The 20,360-nt window shown below is 41.4% G+C and overlaps 1 protein-coding gene across 1 annotated transcript in view; it reads right to left on the minus strand.

Moving 5' to 3' along the window:
• tshr (thyroid stimulating hormone receptor) overlaps positions 1–20,360 on the minus strand; it is a 133,353-nt gene that overhangs the window by 52,382 nt on the left and 60,611 nt on the right. Inside the window, exon 3 of the mRNA XM_079831674.1 lies at positions 17,396–17,470. Within this exon, the coding sequence (XP_079687800.1) occupies positions 17,396–17,470 (75 nt within the window). The remainder of the gene's footprint in view (positions 1–17,395; positions 17,471–20,360) is intronic.

Consider the following 20,360-nt stretch of genomic DNA (forward strand, 5'->3'; position numbering starts at 1 on the left):
AGGGGAGTTAGGGATCAATGGTTAAAATGTATTTTTAACTCGGTCCCTCATAATTATTATTACCCAAATCCCGCTCTCTGTGCTGCACATTTCACGGAGGAAAGCTTCCACAATCTTTGCGAGTTCAATGCAGGATTCGCACAACGGCTTTTTTTTAAATCTCAACAGCGAACAGGAATTAGTGTAAATTATTCTTTGATTAGAGCTTTTATGTATTGTTTATCTACATGCTTGTTTATCTACAGGCATGCTAAACATGGTTCTGTGTTTGATTTGGCTACTATAGTAAAGCCAATCTTTAGTGTTCGTTTTGGGTTAATAGTTCTTGCGACAGATATTTGGCTATAATCGTTCTAAAAATACAAAAGTAACAGTGCCATTCAGTAGCGATCACTATAGATCTTTACTCAAAAAAATCAGTTTGAGGACTGAACACGTTCTGCTCAATCATCTTCACAAAAATGTTCTGGGTCCGATTCGGGCTCAAATTGGTATGGTTTTATTGACGCCATTGTTTCTAATACTACCAAAGCACAGACTACCAGTAAAGGTAAGGGGCGTGACTTTTCCGACAAACGTGCACTAGGCGGTTAGCGAATCACAACACACTGGGCCAGCTAACCAATCTGAGCCCATTGCGTATTTTTGAGGGACCGGCTTCATAGAACCCGGAAACCATCAGACCGTTTTTACAAGGAGGGACTGAGCAGTGTAGAATGAAGGTAAAATATATGAAAAATAATGCAATTTTTTAAAAACGAAGCATGAACACACGTTACAGTGCACCCCACAAACAAAATCAAGCCTTCGAAAGAATGTGTTTTACCACCCCTTTAAATTAGCTCAAAATTACTGTCAGATGTACCTTGACAAACTATACATCATTTAAAAGATCTAAGATTCAAGCTTCCATTTTTGACCTCTGTTTTATTCTCAAAGTCATATAGTGACCGTAATTTGTTAATATGTGTCTGGAGTTATGAATATGAAAACCGCGTCAGTACCTTTGATTGTAATATGAGCCTCAGCTGATCTCATTCATAAAAAAACTCCTCTATTCTCGTCATGAAGACTCACGACAAAACAACATCCCTCAGGGCTTTTAGTTCAAAAGTGTGCAGATGAGGAGAAATATTGATATATTCTCATATGTTTGTGTCAAATTTATAGAGAAGTGTTGTTATTTCAATCTGTTGTGTTTTCAGTTCATACTGGCAGCCGGAGGGCGCTCCGTGCACATGTAGTCCATAGCACGCATGAAGAAGATACCATGTGACATTCTCTCTGACATAAACAGTAGTGATGGGAAGTTCGGTTCTTTTCCGCGAAACCGGTTCTTTCGGACAGTTCGTTTCAATGAACTGGATCAAAAAAACGGTTCACCAGTTCTTTTGCGCTCAAACGTAATGACGTCATTTCGCGATGACGTAATTACGTCAAGTCTATTGCGGGCTGGATAAACAAACACTTTGCACATTAAAATATATAAAGTCAGTAATCATAACATCAGTCAGATAAAATATCATCATAATCTGAAGTTCATTACAATTAAGTTTTACATCTAAAGCATCCAAACACATGCAGTGATGCAAACGATCTTTACAGTTATAAAATCAATAAATCAGTCTTCATCAGTGCAGAAACCATGATCCACTTACTGTTTTTTTATAATTAAATAAATACGGTTCGCCAGATTTTCCCCTCATTCATGTCCTCGGAGTCGTTTCACAGACACGCACTCGTATCAGCTGTTGTTCGTTCGGTTCAGAGAGACGCGTGCAGTCAGTCAGTCGTTCGACGCATGCTCAGTATCATCAGCTCATCGGTTCTCAAATCAGACATCTCCGAAATAAACAGTTCTCGGTTCAGTGTACTGCTGATCCGAAAACCGCTGCAACCGGTTGCAACTGATTCTTGACTCGAGAACGAGAACGAAATTGAGATTTGAGAACTGCCAGAGCGATTCAAAAGGAGTCGCTTGCTTCACCTTCGCTGTAGTTTGATTAGGCTACGTCATGTTTATCTTTATATCACCTTGTTTACAAATTAAATACAATGGAGTCCTAACAAATTTAGGCAGATTGTTTTTCTGAATTAAAACCTAGCTGCATATGATAACTTAACCTCTGTTTAAAACTGCCTTTGCACTTTGTTTTTGCTATTAGGCCTATTATTATAATATTTTTTTTGATAAAGCACAATAACTTTTTTCATTTACAAACAACAGGCAATACCTGTTAAATATAGTGTAGTGATTATTACTCAATTCACCGATGACGTTAGTGATTTTTAGATCACGTGTCACTTAAGGTGTGGTTATGAGTGTATCAGATGACCCCTCCCCCTTTTTGATACGGGGCACCAGCTAAGAATACTATCTTAACAATATAAGAACACTCTCAAAGGAGCTGTTCAATAATTCAGAATGAATGTAAATTAGAGGGAGTTGGTCAGCTGATTTATCTGAAGGATTTGTGAGTCTGGATAACTAGTAGAGTCTTTGATCATCAACACAATGAAGACACAGTGTAATAAAATGAATTAAATATATTAACAATATATATGCAAGAGTAAATACTTCAATGATTAATAATGCTAGTAATGAATATGCACTTCTAAAGGATAGTAAACTAATAACCAAAAATAAAAGTAATGAATGAAACAATAAAACCGATAAATGATGTGAACACAGAATGGATAAATGCAATGCTGTTGAACAGAATGTAGCAATGGAAGAGAATTGTATGGGAATCCTTCTTATGGAAACCACCTAATGGTTCTAGAAAATGGTGATAAATAAATGCTTATTTATCATTAAACAAATAATAAACCTATTATTTGTAATAAGCTGACCTCAGGTAACTGTTATCTAAGCAGGTTAGAAAAACATATGCTGCATGTATAAACTAATGCCAAGGTCTCTAGACAGAGGTTTGGTAAGTTTATATTTACGTTCCACACAGTCGGGTGATCGGTCCGGCAGTAGAGACGTCTTCCACTGGTTATGCGGGTAGCGTGCAGTGGGGAGGACGCAGAGCTGCGATCCAGTAGTCGTTGCCACGCTGGGCTGAAGGATGCAGAACTTTGGTTGCGCCGAGAGGGTCCTTAGGAAATGGACCAGGCAGCTGGGTCAGTCGAATCTTCACAGGGTCCGTTGCAGGCTGGCGAGCCTGAGGAGCACTGAGGAGCCGTGTGGGACAGGCAATGTCTGCCGATGCAGAGGTCCTTGGTGGACTGGGCTGTACTACTGGAGTCGTCGAAAGGGTCAGATAAGATCTCTCAGTGAGAGAGCCCTTCTTGCAGCTAGAGTGCAGCCGAAAGCAATATAAAAGGTTTTGCTCGCAAAAGCTTAACCTCAACCGTCTTGCAGTCTCTTTCCTCGTCAGGTCAGAAACTCAGGACGTGATGTGTCTGTTAGTGTCTCCTTCCCCATCGGGTTAGAAACGCAGAACAAGGGTGTGTCTACCCAGGGGACATATTTATCCCTTTCCGATGGGGAGGAGATTGAAATCCGGCGCCTTTCTGATCCTGGAGTGTGATTGGCCACTGATGTCCGAAGTAGCCCCGATGTTGCCCACCCTAGTGTGGAACTCATTTGCATAGCCTAAAGTGGCATGTCAAGACAATGTCTTTAATGTTTTACCCATGCATTATTTCTTTACCAAACCTCTTTTAAAATATAAAAGGCATCATATGGAACAGATAGAGACCAAACATGATAAGAAACGGTTAAGTCATCGTCCACACATTTGTTTGTCTGTTAATGGATCTGTCCCTTGGCTGTTGTGTTTACAGTCAATGACCATTAACATAAACAGTGCTTGGTGTGAAGATGAAGTGGATGAGTTGCAGTTCATATACATTTAAGGCCTCCAAACATGTGTATGAATGGATTTAGATAGATCTCTGTGGCCTCTCTTTTGCTGCTGCATCTAGGAGGTCCTGAAGGAATTTTTATGGCAGCTCTTGCCTAAACCTTAGGAATAGGGATGAAACGATTACCGGTTTCACGATAAACCACGATAAAATTTAGTGAGGGTTAGTAATATCGTAGAAAAATGTATTATCATTAAAACCGCTTTTAAACATAAAATCGTGATTATCACGATTGTGAAAACTCGCGGTAAATCTTGTCCAGTCAGCGTCAGTCTGGTGCAGCGCACCGCTGCTTTTTGAATGAGGAGAAATGGCAGAAGGCAGTGACAGCGCCGGGAGATTTTTCAGACTTCTAAAAGGACCAAATCTGAGGCGTGGTCATATTTTGCCTTTTACTAAAGTCCTGAGGGAAACTTAATCTAAGATGGTCACCTTGTCTGAAGAACATGCCAGAAGAAAGTCGCTGTAATAGGGGGAACACTTCAAAACTATGAACGCAAGGCAAGTGGACTTTGACCTCAATATCAAAACTACGACTTGCAAATAATAACGTGAAGCGAACGAACAAATTCATACAAGACTAGGGTGACATTTAAGGGATAATATTCAGGGCTTGACATTAACAACAGCCATTTGCGGGTAGAAGTTAACGTTATTTCGACTAGTCACTCTGGCTGTTGAACTTATTATAGTCTTCTCAAAAGCCGTCTGTTATAATCGCGTTGCGCATTATAACCACTCACACGTGTTTATATTGAGTTTATGAATGCAATGTCTCATAATCAGAGTCGTTCAGAGCGCGCGCCGCGCTCACTCGCTGAAATCTGCACTCAAAGCAGAGATAAACGTGCGATGTACGCAGGAGATTCACTCATCATACAGTGTTGGACTGTTTTTGTTCTATTTCAGCAGCGAACATTGTTTTAAAACACAGCAGAACCACAGCACATCTGATATGACTGGCATAACGCTGGCGAATTTAGGGACCGTCTCTAAAGTTCAACACAACATTGGTAACGTTATACACGTTTCAAACTTCAATAGCATTTGAAGAGAATGACAGTCATAAAACTGACTGTAAAGTGATCATTTAGGTGTCAGGTATGATGCACACATTTTGATATTTAATAAAATAAACTGTCAAATCATATGGAAATATGGATATGCATTATTTCACTAGGATACTGTTTGGGCTCTAACACAAAACATGCTAGATTTAAATGCATCATTGCTGAACACTGATGAGAATATTGCTTGAGAATATATTTACAGAGATAATATTAGAGATTATATTTACGATAAATTATTATTATTTATGCATTATGCGTTGCTATTGACGACGGCCATTAAGGAAGAAAATCCCACAGAATCAAGCTTAAAAAAGTGCATCGAGCTGCTTTAGTTATTTGTTGTTTATTGAATTTCAAATATAAAACTTGTTGAAATGTTTTTAAGTGTGTGCATCTGTTCTTTTTGAATACTTTCATCTAGTTTGAACAAAACGGTGATAATATTGATAACCGTGATAATTTGGGTCACTATAATCGTGATGTTAAATTTCCATACCGTTTCATCCCTACTTAGGAATGAGTTTGGTGGTTAAAGTCAACTTTTAGACCAATGAGAGTCCTCTCCTTGGTGGTGGTGGGTGCAGAAGGTCCCCCTTCCTACCCAGTAAGAGGTGTCTGGCAGTTGTCTTGGCATCTTATCTGATGTTGCTGAACATTTGTTTATGTTCATTCACCAAGGGTCCAATCACAGTGTGGCACATCTTCTTCCACCCCGGTAGTTAGGGAGGGACCTTGCCATAAACTGGTCTCTGGAATGCCATTCTAACTAATGTTCATTACATCTCCCCCCTGCTCGAACTGATCGAGGACCTGGAGTTGTTGATCTGGGCGATGTACTAAAAAGGAACAGCAGGAACAAAACACAAACCTCACCTCATCCTTCGACCATTGGCAGTTTGAGTAACTATAATTCAATAGTTCATATACTAAATTTAGTGAGTATACTTATGCTATCCTGTATCCGCACTAATAAACAGGTTACACATTATCCTACATGTAAGAAAAGGGAAACTATGGATAGTCAAACATATTATACAGACTATTCTGTGAGTGATGTCTACAGAATAAAGCAATCTCTCTGATATTCTCTGAAATCTGCTATTTCCGTCTAGTCAGTGTTGCTTGTTATAACAGGGGAAAGCTCAGGGAGTGATCTACACATATTAGATTTGAGCTCAAGAGATTTGCTAAGTCTAACCCTTTTCTGCTCTGACAGGTTAGCCTGCAGTTTGTGGATCCGCTGGAAAATTTCCCACATAGCCCACCCACATAGTGTGAAGATGAATAAATATCCCACCCCCAAGTGAAAGGCACCTTCTTAGGTTTTGACTCCACAGGTGAAGCTCGGAGGCTACCTAACTGGAGACTGATCCTTGCTAATTTAGGTCCCTCAAACGAGATTTGATTCTTGAGTTACTTATCTACTTCCAAAGTGTGTCCTTCAAAGGCATCCACTATTTCAAACTCCACATCATGTACATCAGCATCAAGATGGTACAGAACTACAGAACTACTTTGATGTGGAGAATTGCTCCTACAGGGATTTGAATTAGCATAGTTTCATTAGGGAGGCGTATTGGAATAGCTGCATCCTGGTGGTTATATGTCATTATGGCTTCACTAACAGGTGTATTAACTAGCCACTTATTTCCTGCTCTATCAATTTGGGTGTTAGTCACTTCCTCCCTGTGTGTAGCAACAGCAATGCATTTGTCTTCCGTGGTTAACCTTTTAATGCCGCATAGGCCTGCATTGGGGTCTCTTACGAAATGTTTACTGGGGCACAGCCAGTGAATATCTTTGACAACAGTACACATACGTAGGTTAGGTGTCAGATACATGTCAGGATCTTCATCTTGATAAGCTATGAGTGAGGGTGTCTCAATTTTTATGTGTATACCTTGAGACCAGAACCCTACGTTCAGCACTGATTTCAACTTGTATATGTTTTTCTTGTCAATTATCGGGAGATTTAACAGGAAACAAATTTCTTTAGCCTCTGGGTTAACATGGATTGGTATAGCACTCCCCAGGCTGTAAGCTAAATGTATCTGCAGTGTTTGCATGGTTCCCTGCAATACTAGACTCAAGATATTCTTCACCAGCTGCACCGGTACCAAGTATGAAGGGATCCGATTTAATGCTAAACTGTCAACAGCAGAGCTGACTTCTCTCAGCAAGTATTGCATCAGTATTTGAACCATTTGCATATGGGCATAGTCATCTTGTATGACATCCACTATTCTGCCTATACTGCGGATTGTATAATTCAAAAGGGCTGTATGTTGATTCACGGCAAGGATTGTGCCCTCCAATGTTCTGTCTAAGTGCTGCAGCTGCCTCTGCTGAACATAGATTTTCTCTTGTATCTCAGGCATTTCTCTTTTCAACCCTTCCTCATGTTTTTCCAATGTGGATATGCTAATGCTGTTAACTGTTGAAGTACCAACTGATAAGAGTGAGCTTAAGGCTGATGCTGCTGTTAGCAGTGTACCAAGGAAGCGCTTTGGGCATCTAACTCTCCTTAATTCTTCCTGTGTTATAGTGACTTTTTGTAACTGTTTAAGCATGTGGATTGTGTCTAACTGAGCGTGTCCTATGATGTCCTTGCTCCATTGGGTGACATGCCAGGGGATCCTCCCCCCTGAGGTCACATGCTTTTTGTACACGTCGGCAGGGTCGAGCCGAACAAAGACTCTCTGAGTGTGCACATAACAGTCAGTCACTAAAATTCCAGGGGCATCCTGAAGTATAATGCCAGTAGGAGGACCTGATTCCACTATTTGCATGGGCTGGACTGCATTGAGTATGCAGATCCCTATGATTAGGCACAGCAGGTTCATTCTGAAATTGCACATATACATAGTGTCACTTTTCACTACTTTCTAAGCAGAGTATATCTAACACATACCACTATGACCAGCCACAACAACTATTCAAGGGTTCACTGGCAACAATGCACTGATACAGTATAGACTTCTCTAGACTGCCTGAGATCTTACACCTTAACAGAAGTTACTCCTGAGTGGTGTTCACCCCTTGTATTCCCATCTGGGGTTTGTAAGGCTTAATCTGGTTAAAGTGTACCCACTTGTACTCAGGGGATCTTTTCCCTTTTGAGATTTTAATGTGGTATGCTACTGGTGAAAGTTTTCCTACAATTCCATGAGGACCAGACCAGTTTGGGAGAAACTTTTTGGGAACACCCACTGGCTTTGTGAAGTTGAAATACATCACCTTGTCTCCCACTTGGTATTCTGTAGAGCTGAATATTTGATCATAGTATGCTTTCCTGCTCTCAGCACTTTTCTCCAGTTGCTCTTGTGCCGGTGCAAAAGTCTCCCTGAGGTGAGCCCTCAGGTCTGACACATACTGGTGGGCAGTATATGAGTATATATATACAATATCTTCAGGTTGGTAAAGAAGATGCAGAGGGAGTGTCATTTGCCGCCCTGTCATCATTTCAAAAGGTGTGACACCTGTAGAGTTATGGGGTGTGGACCTAATGGCCATTAGGACCAGGGGAAGTATTACATCCCAGTCTTTTCCAGTAGCTGAAATGTACTTCCTCAACATCCCTACAATTGTGCGGTTTGATCTCTCCACCAGTCCTGATGACTGAGGGTGATGGGAAATATGAAGTTTTGCCTGGACTCCCAACATTTTCCATAGTTCACACATTACAGTGGCTGTAATGCAATGAGTACCACAATCCGAATCTACAGATAGGGGTAGCCCCCACCGGCTAAACACATGATTAATCAGCAAGATAGCCGTGGTCTCTGCTGTATAATTTCCGTCTGAAAGACATTCCACCCACTTGGTGAATGCACATGTCACATTAAGAAGGTATTTGTTACCTCTGGAGGACTTAATTACCGGACCAATCCAATCCATCTGAATGTTAGACCAGGGAAATGTTATTCCTGCCTTTTGAAGAGGGGCTCTGTGAGGGGGTGAAAACTGATGGCTGAAACTGACAACAAACTAGACAACCCTGGACATAGGCTGCAATGTCCTGGTTCATCTGTGGCCAGTAGGCTAACTGACGAAGGGTCTCATATGTGGCTTTCACCCCCCTGTGGCCTCCACAAGGTTCATCATGGGCATGTAGGAGCATAACCCCCCTGTGTGCTGTAGGGACCACCCATCGAGGTGGTGTGTTCTTATCAGGTGAGTATATTAGCAAACCCTGCTCTAACCTTAAATGGTGTCTGATAAGGTACAGAATTTTCAGGTCACTTGACTCTGCAAAATTTTGCTCAGTTATCGGATGCTCTACTGGGTTAGAAATTACCAAGACCTGGTCTGACTACGAATAAGGATATCATCAACGTAGATCAGGTTACCACGTGTGACTGAATCACCCATTGCCTTGTGTAGAAATATGTTAAACTCAGCAGGGGAGTTTGAATAGCCAAATGGGCACCTGTTCCAAGTGAACTGTCTACCTCCAAAAGAAAATGCTAGTTTATACTGATCTGCCGGGTCTACCTTCATTGTCCAAAAACCATTTGCCACGTCAACTATGGAGAAGTGTTTAGCTGTTGTTACCTTGGCTAGCTCTTGGTCAAGATGTATCATAGGCCACCGTGATAGGGGAACCTGTTTGTTGAGCTGCCGATAATCTACAGTCAAACGCCACCTTCCACTTGGCTTTAACACAGGCCAAATTGGAGAATTGTAGGTGGAATTGCACTCACGTATGATCTTTTTCTCTAACAGGGAATCTATAATTTCCTGAATGGAGTCAAAAGCAGTGAGTGGTATTCTGTATTGCCGCACAAAGGTGGGCGGGGCATTTGGATCTGTGGGAATACGGACTGTATGGACGTCTGTGGCTCCACAATCATAGGAATCCTTAGAAAAGATTTCCTTGTGCTCATAAAACACCTGCCTTAATTCTTGACACTGGATCTCTGTGTCCAGAGCATCAGCATGGTCTAGCTGTCTTTGAACTTCTGACTCAAAGCCAGAGTATGGTTCAGTGCACTTTACTGCATCTTTCTCACAGTTCACTGGTGCCTGTGACTCTTGGGCCATCACAGTATGGACCACTATCTCACTGTCCCTTTCAAAGTCTACTCTATATACAGCTCCCTCAAATACACCTGGGTGGGTTATGATGGAAATCATCTTGGTAGGGTAGGTGAGATACACTTGCTCACAATTGTCTCTCTGTATAGACAAGTCAGGAAGATCTCCCATGACAGGAATAGTTAATTCAAAATCATGAAAGGAGATATCGATCAGGTATCCTAGAGGAGTGTGGGGAGGAATGCAAATATTTCCTCTGGTGAGATTTTGTACAAGTAAGTAAGTTGAGCGGATTTACCGTTCAAGTTGTGGGTTACCACAAATTTTGAGTCCCAAACTGCAAAACCGGTCAGAGGGCTGGAAGAAGGCTAGTACCGTCTGGTTAATTTCTTGACCCCTTTTTATGACGAGTCTGACTGGGACCTCTGCAGTTTGGGCAGGGACCACTGTGTCAAACTCATTCATAACCTGACATGCTTGGGGAATTGTCTGACCAAAACGCATGTTGTTAGGCTCACATGATAGTACATTAGGGCCAATATCGGCTCTGGACCACAGTACGTTGTTGACTGTGTCTAACTGCACACCTAATCTCACTGACATATCAGCACCAATGTATACTGAGTGTGTCAGGTCAGGTACCACAAGCACGTAGTGTTTGAGCTGTTTATGGCCAAGTTTAAGGGAGACAGAGCAAACTCCAACACTCTTAACTGTTGTTTGGGGGCAACTTACGAGCCAAAAGTTTTGTTTCTTCTCTACCATGGGAATTATGCAAGGTTTCTCTTGTAACAGTTGATACAGTTCCTGACTTATCGCTGACTTCTCTGACCAGAGTGCAACCACAGCATCCTCAAACAGTACTTCATTAACATGTATGCCCCCCACCACTTGTGGATTATATACCTGGGTGTTAGGAAGTTCCAGGGCACACAAGAATGCATTTTTCTTTTCTAACAGCTCTAGGGGTATCCTGTTCTCATGAGCTGTGTCTGCTGACTGGAGGTTGATGATTTGCATTTCACTCACAGCAGGAGCATCTTCACTAAGGTGAATATCCTTCAGTGTCAGCTGACTAGAGTCGGATGTCCCCTCTATCTCCACTGCCTTGCATATCTTCTGACTACAGCTAGTCTCTTCAATGGGCCGTGGGACTCTGACTTGTGCCCACAATTGACAGCTGTGATAGTCAATTAACGATGATAGCCTATTCAACAAATCCTGGCAAATAAGAAGCTGCTCTGTGTCAAAGCCAACAACGTAGAGAGGGTGAACTATCTTCATCTCACCAAAGGTTAACTCCACCCACACCCGCTGGTTAACAGGGGCCTGATCCCGTGTGTAGCTAGTTATCTTGATCTGACAACTCTCTACCTTAAGCCACTTACCTAGTGAGTTGGTTACTTGGGTGAGTTTTTTAAACAACCCAGGTGACACCAAAGAAATTTCTGAGCCAGTGTCCAGCAGGGCATCACATATTAATACACCTTCAATGTACACAGAAATATAAATTCTTCTGGCCCTGCCTCTCTGTGTCAAGTCACCAAGGAACTGACAGAGACTGTGGTTAGGTCTGCTGATATCGGATTGGTTAGGTCTCACTATCTGTGGCATGTTTCCCCCTTCCCTTGGCTCTTCCCCCCACCCTATGAAGTACACTTTAGGTGGAGGAGGGGAGGGGTCCCGGCCTAGTCATTGCTTGGAAGGAGGGTCATTTTCTTTCTGGGATGTGTGCTCCTCTGACTTAAGGTCTTTGAGGGCTTTAGCAAGTATTTTCTGCTTCAAGTTATCACGATCCCTTTCTTCAGTACCTTTGAACTCCTTTTTCTTCTGACTGCCCTGTTTGTGACTGTCCCTTGATTTATCTGTGAACCTCCTGTACCTTTCTTCCCTATGTGTATGTCTGCCACCCTTGTATCCGCCAGTATCGGCCAGTATGGGCTGGTCAACTTTGGGGAAGCTTGGAACCTTCTAGTTCAAGAGGAGGCTCCCTGTCATGTCGGAGTTCAAACACATGAGTACCTGGGTCCCTGTCTTTCTTGTCTGTGTGTAACTTCTCACTCTCCCAGGCTCTCATTGCAAGCTGTCTTAACTCTGCTGCAGTCATGTGATCAACATCCACCAGCAGGGAAAGGGATTTCCTAATTGTTGGATGCAACTTACTCACAAACAGACTTTTAAATATCACATCCTCTTCTGCCCTAGGAGAATCCGAACCAGCAAAATATACTCTGCGCAAGCGCTCATAATACTCTCTGGGTGATTCATAGCGGTTTTGCTTAGTCTGTAAGGCAGAAAGCCTGGAGACAGATGGGTTTTGATATATTGTGTATTCGGCTCTCAGGGCCCTACACAGTTCATTGTAATTACCAGCAATGGCTGGACTTTGTCTTTCCATGAAACCATGGACAGTTCGTCGTTTTCCTCAGAATGAGGAGTTTATCTGCCATAGTGGCCTCAGGGATGTATGACAGTGCATAGTTTACATCTTTAAGGTATAACTCTATGTTGCTTCCAGGGGTATCAGGATTAAACACTTCGATATCACGTGCTAATTCCCTAAGCTGACGCAGCCTACTGTCTCTGGATGGTGCTGTACTAGGGAAGTCAGGGATGGAGCGACTAGTTTTTCCCCATACTGGTGAGTAAGAATCTACTCCGTGAGGATGGCTGGGACTAGCAGTGGGGGTTGGGCCACAGGCTGCAACAGCATCACCATAGGCCTGATAGCGCTGTCTCTGTGAGGGGCTATCAAGTAAGGGATCTTTCACTGCTGGACTGAATGAGCTGAAGCGCACACTTGGTGGTTCAGGATCAGGGGGCATGTCCCTATTTATGTCTAACTGCTCCATTCTTTTCCCTATTTCCTCTAGTCTCTGCTCTGCAACATAATTTTTATCTGCCCACCCTCGGGCTCTGGCAGCAATTCTGTCATGACTGTTCTGGACTTCTAATAATTTATCGTCAAGCCAAATCATCTCTGAGTTGAATCTGAACCTGTTTTGAATCATACAGTTGTCGCTTAAACAACTGTGACTCTTCACGTGTATCGGTATACAGTTTGTGTTCTATCTCTAAGTCCCTTTTCAAACAAGAAATTTCAGACAAGGCTGACTTTAACTCATCCTTGGCCTGTTTCTCACTCATACTCACTACTCTTAATTTGTCTGACTGTGCTGACAAATCACTTTGAGCCTGAGCCAACTCTGTTTGCAGAGCGGGTACAGAGACTGAACTTACACACTCATTCTTGACCTGTTCAAGCTCATTTTCTAGGTCTAGATTTTCTTCTTTTAACCTTTTAATTTTCTCTTCTTGGCTGTCTGTAACACACCGCAAGTCTTCTTTATCTGCAGACAACCTACTAGCTTCCACCTTTAAATGGTCATTTGCATGACGCATATCAGCCAGCTCACTCTTTAGCTCTTGGATCATCATATCCCTATCTCTCATCTGTTCCTTAGCAAGGGATACTCTGTTTATTGCTTGGGCTAACTGAGCAGCCCAATTTAGTGCTAAGCCAGAGAGGAGTTTGGTTAGCGAGGCACCTTTTATGGCCTGGCCTGCTGCTTCAGCGGTTAGCTGTGTTGTTTTGAGGCTGATTTCATCATAATCTAAGCCCTTAATCATCTCTATGTAACCTGGATTCACAGCACTGGTAAGGTCTACAACCAGCTGTTCAGCTAGGGTCAATTCTGCCATTTTTGACAGATACTCTACTGCACCTAGCAACTAGCTATTCTCAGTATTTAACACAAAAGTGTTTATAGTTTGAAGTCACAGGGGCACTGTAAGTCACACCCTGACTAGTGACACGGACTCTAGCTCTTGGCTATGAGTGGTCAGAAGGAACTACCCTTATCTGACACTTATCTAAGTTCACACAGAACTCTCAAATTTTGATAGACTTACAAGGTACTGGAGTCCTTTGCTATACTTAGTAGTAGCAACTAGTTATTATTAATAATCACAACCTCTGATAACACTATAGTTTCCTGGATGAGGAAACCCTTACCAGAACTATGCCACTATAAAATGGTCCAAAGCTTAAACAACAGCTCTTACTGCAAACAATTCAGCTGCAAAAAATCCTATTCATAAATGGTCCCACAGAGCTGAGTGAAGAAACTATGAATCAGGCTTGGGAGGAACCACCTGCTAAGCAAACAGTAACCGACCAAGCTGAGAATTTTTGTTTCCTGTTAAAGTAATTTACCTTGCAATCTTTTAGGTGAATTCTTTGTGTTGATGAACAAAAGATTTGTTTCAATCTTAGTTAGCCTCACACGGGGCACCAATTATGTAGTGATTATTACTCAATTCACCGATGAGGTCAGTGATTTTTTAGATCACGTGTCACTTAAGGTGTGGTTATGAGTGTATCAGATGACCCCTCCCACTTTTTGATACGGGGCACCAGCTAAGAATACTATCTTAACAATGTAAGAACACTCTCAAAGGAGCTGTTCAATAATTCAGTTGGTCAGCTGATTTATCTGAAGGATTTGTGAGTCTGGATAACTAGTAGAGTCTTTGATCATCAACACAATGAAGACACAGTGTAATAAAATTAATTAAATGTATTAGTAAACTAATAACCAAAAATAAAAGTAATGAATTAATTAATAAAACCGATAAATTATGTGAACACAGAATGGATAAATGCAATGCTGTTGAACAGAATGTAGCAATGGAAAAGAGAGAGGGTCCTTAGGAAATGGACCAGGCTGCTGGGTCAGTCGAATTTTCACAGGGTCCGTTGCAGGCTGGCTGCGTCACTGAGGAGCCGTGTGGGACAGGCAATGTCTGCTGATGCAGAGGTCCTTGGTGGACTGGGCTGTGCTGCTGGAGTCATCGAAAGGGTCAGATAAGATCTCTCAGTGAGAGAGCCCTTCTTGCAGCTAGAGTGCAGCCGAAAGCAATATAAAAGGTTTTGCTCGCAAAAGCTTAACCTCAACCGTCTTGCAGTCTCTTTCCTCGTCAGGTCAGAAACTCAGGACGTGATGTGTCTGTTAGTGTCTCCTTCCCCATCGGGTTAGAAACGCAGAACAAGGGTGTGTCTACCCAGGGGACATATTTATCCCTTTCCGATGGGGAGGAGATTGAAATCCGGCGCCTTTCTGATCCTGGAGTGTGATTGGCCACTGATCTCCGAAGTAGCCCCGATGTTGCCCACCCTAGTGAGGAACTCATTTGCATGGCCTAAAGTGGCATGTCAAGACAATGTCTTTAATGTTTTACCCATGCATTATTTCTTTACCAAACCTCTTTTAAAATATAAAAGGCATCATATGGAACAGATGGAGACCAAACATGATAAGAAACGGTTAAGTCATCGTCCACACATTTGTTTGTCTGTTTGTCTGTCATTTGTGGATCTGTCCCTTGGACTGTTGTGTTTACAGTCAATGACCATTAACATAAACAGTGCTTGGTGTGAAGATGAAGTGGATGAGTTGCAGTTTATATACATTTAAGGCCTCCAAACATGTGTATGAATGGATTTAGATAGATCTCTGTGGCCTCTCTTTTGCTGCTGCATCCAGGAGGTCCTGAAGGAATTTTTATGGCAGCTCTAGCCTAAACCTTAGGAATGAGTTTGGTGGTTCAAGTCAACTTTTAGACCAATGAGAGTCCTCTCCTTGGTGGTAGTGGGTGCAGAAGGTCCCCCTTCCTGCCCAGTAAGAGGTGTCTGGCAGTTGTCTTGGCATCTTATCTGATGTTGCTGAACATTTGTTTATGTTCATTCACCAAGGGTCCAATCACAGTGTGGCACATCTTCTTCCACCCCGGTAGTTAGGGAGGGACCTTGCCATAAACTGGTCTCTGGAATGCCATCCTAACTGATGTTCATTACAATAGTGTGTAAGACAATTACAGTGTGTAAGTGCACTTTTCCAGCAATTGTTCTTTTTAAAATGTGTGTATTATTTGAACACTTTAATAAATTTATATTAAAACATTGTTTATTTAATACTAACCCAATTTGTGAATGTGTCCTCATTAACTATAAATATACATTAACATTAATCTTTTAAATAAATAAATACTTAAATGCATGCTCAGTCAGTATCAGCTCATGGGTTCTCAAATCGGACATGTCCGAAATAAACAGTTCTCGGTTAGTGTACTGGTGATCCGAAAACCGCTGCAACCGATTCTTGACTTGAGAACGAGAACTGCGACAGACCGCATACGTTCTCGATTCAGTGTACTGGTGATCCGAAAACCGCTGCAACCGCTTGCAACCGATTCTTGACTCGAGAACGAGAACTGTGACAGGCCGTATAGGTTAGGTTACGCTCGTTCGTGTACGCTGCACGCATGCTCAGTATCATCAGCTTCTGCTCGTACAGTAGGTTAAGTGTATCGTTGGAGTAACTGAATAACTCCAGGAAGTTGGTTTATTTCGAGTCAGAGAGACAGTCAGACACGTTAAAAAGTTATTCACTTTATAAATTTATGGATTAGTGCTTACTAGAGATGCGAACTGTTTAGAACGATTCAGTCCGATTTGGTAAACTGGTTCGATCGGTTCACTAAAAATAACCGGTTCAAAAGAACGATTCGTTCAGCTTCCAGAAATCGCTATAACATGCAGATAGACACGTTTGAAGATAATAAACACACAATCGCGACAATACATGGCTCATCTGTGTTATTTAAACCATGTTGGGTGTTTTCATAATAGATTATATTTATAATGCAATGCTATTCGAACTTTTATAATTATGCACAATATTGTAAAATTATATATTTTTAATTATATATGCGGGTTATTATGTCCTTTTGTCCTCTTAGGTGATCTCCAGCATTATTCAATAGCTATCATGCCTCATCGCATATTGGCTTTGTGAAGAAAAATATCTATTGTGTTTTGAGGCCTTCATTTTAAAACAAAGTTTTTTGTTTTTTCAAAAACCGTGCATAAACATTTTTCTCTCAAAAATACAAGCATGTACATACATGTTGCTCACATATTATGGTAGCCCAGTTTGTGCTGAATACAGTGTTATTACACTTTTGCCATTAATGTATTTATAAGCAACTGAAAAAAAAAAAACACAAATGTAAGAGCATGTCAAAACTTCTAAAGGGCCCCAAAACAGCTCAGACTCCTAGGGGTTAAATGTTATGTACAGATACCTACGTATAAACAATGAAACCAGGCTGTAAAAACCAAATGTTTTCAAAATTGTACATAGTTTATAGAAATACTTTTGCACACCGTAAATCTGATAAGACATCAGTTTCTATTGAAACAAAGTGACCACTGTAGCTCAGCCGCCCAATGAAACATGTACCTATTTCTAAAGTAATTTTAGTGAAAGAGAATTTATAACCAGTGGCACTGATATATGATTTATTTGAGTGTGGTTAACTAGAATGTATATATGGATGCTTTGACTTACATATGAGTAAGCTTTCTCAGGTTGTAGAAGGAATGCCTTTCTATCCTGCTCAGAGAGACATCCACGGACAGATAGCTGAGGAAAGAAGGGAGAAAATGCAGGTAAAATTTATAGTAACACAAGGTTATTTTAAGTTGAAAACCTTCAGCAGAGAGAGAGAGAGAGAGAGAGAAAAGAAAGAAAAGAAAGAAAAAAAAGATCTCAGGTTACAAATGTAACCTTGGTTCCCTGAGAAGGGGAACGAGACTCTGCATCCTAAGACACTACTGGGGAATGCCTCAGCGTGACTGGTGTCTGAAGCACTTTTAATTGCGACAATTGTATTGACCAGCGACAGCCATGATGTTACTACTAGTGCAAGGTATAAAAAGGCAACAAGACACAGTGTCTCTTTCCCCTTCTCAGGGAACAAAGGTTACATTTGTAACCAGAGACGTTCCCTTTCAAATTTGAACTCGCACTGCGTCCTAAGTAGAGGTCGACCGATAGTGGATTTTACCAATACCGATAACTAGGTTGGACCGCACTTGCTGATAACTGATTAATCAACCGATTTTTAAAATGAATACTGGATAAAAAAATAAATTAAATAAATACATAAAACCATAACACTCTAAGTAAAACAGGGCTGAAACCATGAAAATGTGCTAAATGAAATGCATATGTAAATATGAATATATTCTAACAGAACAAATTCTAAAGAAAATAATTTAAACATTAAAATAATATTATAAATAAATGTTTTTAGCTATAACTTAGAAACGTAAATTTTATAGGTAACACTTTGCAAGTCCCATTTGTTAACATGGATGTATTAGCTAGCTTACACGAACAATATGAATTATGCAATATACATTTTACAGCATGTATTAATGTTTGGGCAATACAATTGTACCTTGATCATTCATGTTACTTCATAGTGCATTAACTAAGTTTAACAGATCAAATAAAAAATAAAAACTCAATTTAAAAATGTATACAATACATTTACAGCCTTTATTAAACTTAGTTAATGTTACAAATGTAATCTTATTGTAAAGTGTTACCATTTTAAATAAATCCAAATAGTCTGCTTTTTTTGAACACTTGACGATTATCTAATCAAAATAACAAATTATGTATCGAAATGGAATGCGTTTCTGATTTGTTTATATTTCTGTCACCTGCATGACAATACAGTTTGCTTTCTCACGAGTTGTTTTAACTGCTTGAAGTAGCCTACTGCTAATATTAGCATCCTCTCAGCCTCTACGAAAAAGTACATACATACTTCTGTTCTTTATCTGCTAATGCAGCATCTAGTCAACAAATTCATTACTTGTGATTTGGCAACATGTACTAAAGCAGGGGTGTCCAACCCTGCTCCTGGAGAGCTACCGTCCTGCAGATTTCAGTTCCAATCCTGCTCCAACACACCTGTCTGTAATTATCTAGCACCCTGAACACCATGATTAGCTAGTTCAGGTGTGTTTGATTGAGGTTGGAGCTAAAATCTGCAGGGTGGTAGCTCTCCAGGACCAGGGTTGGACACCCCTGTACTAAAGTGTTCTGTATTCATACCGTTTCGCTGTCTGTGTTTTAAACGTGCATCCGATGTGTCAGCACTCTGTGCAGTGTGTGCTTTCCGTGCAGCACGCATCCTCACGTGTCAATGTAAACAAAGTCAGTGATAGTTTTTATTTCGCCTCTAGAGGCCGCTCTCGTGTTATATAAAACCAGCGGACCCTTCTCAGAGCTCTCGTACTGTGTGTAATGACAGCGCACCCTTCTCAGCCGCTCCAGCAATGGAAGCAACCCCGAAAAACTATCGTTATGGATTTTTGCCGATAACTGATTGCTCCACCAATTAGCTATCGGTGCTGATTAATCAGCAAAACCGATTAATCAGTCGAATTCACTAAGACGCTACTGGGGAACAAATGCTCACGCAGCCATGCAGAGGGGAATGTATGCTGAATTGGCTGTTACTAAGCACAAGAAAATGAACTCAATGGTCTGAAATTCCAGAGTAAAATTCCCCAAAAGTACACACCAGTATTTGCTGCCGGTGACACTACTCCCTATGTCCACTGTCCAAGCTAAATGCCTCAGTGAGAAAGTACCTTAACAAGGTCAAACGGAAGAACTTGACCCAGGGCTGAGCTTAAAGGCTTGGAACCTTTATCCTTTTTCTTTAAGGAAGATTCCTTTAAGGGAATATGGCCAGGAACATAGGGACCCCCAGAACTGCCAGGGAAGATAACTCATTCTGTTTTCTTAACTTTGTTAGCCTAAAACCTGTCTGTTTCTCTTAACAGAGTCTCTATAGTTCGCATCCAATGAGAAGGTATTGCAAAATGGCAATAATCATTCATTCATTCATTCAAGTCGAATGAGCAGTGGTGGCTCGTAGCGCCGATCTCAACATGGGTGAAGAATGACAGATGACGAGGTTCCATTCATGTAGAAGAGAGCAATTTAATGAATCCATTGTAATGAGGTTTGTTAATATGGTAAGAAGGAGGTGGGAACTGGCGGACGTTTCAAAAATACTTTAATAAATAAACAAACAAACTGAAAGTTGCAGCCTCTTCACGAACGACTGCCGTGCATACACATAATAAAACACAACATAACTGTCGTCGCTCATCCTGTTATGCTTCTGAGCTCCTCCATGAGACACGTGACCGGTGCGGCGCACAGCTGGCTTTCATTATCACTCACCACCGGCCTCGCCCCCTTTCTCACGGTCCTTCTGCCTCGCTGCTTGCCACAACCATGTTCTGCGTGGGCGAGCAGGAGAGGGCCTTCTCCAACCGCTAGGAGTACATATTTCAAACGAGAAATGGCCTAACAACGTACCTTCTTCCTAAAGGCATTTATGAGCAGGCTCACAAAAGAGGTCAAACAACTTAGCTTTATCCTCCTATTTACTAACAAAGCTACAGGGAACTGAGATATGTGCAAAACGACTCTCACGATTAGG

Source organism: Gobio gobio (assembly GCF_949357685.1).
Source record: "Gobio gobio genome assembly, chromosome: 12".
Taxonomy (NCBI): Eukaryota; Metazoa; Chordata; class Actinopteri; order Cypriniformes; family Gobionidae; genus Gobio; species Gobio gobio.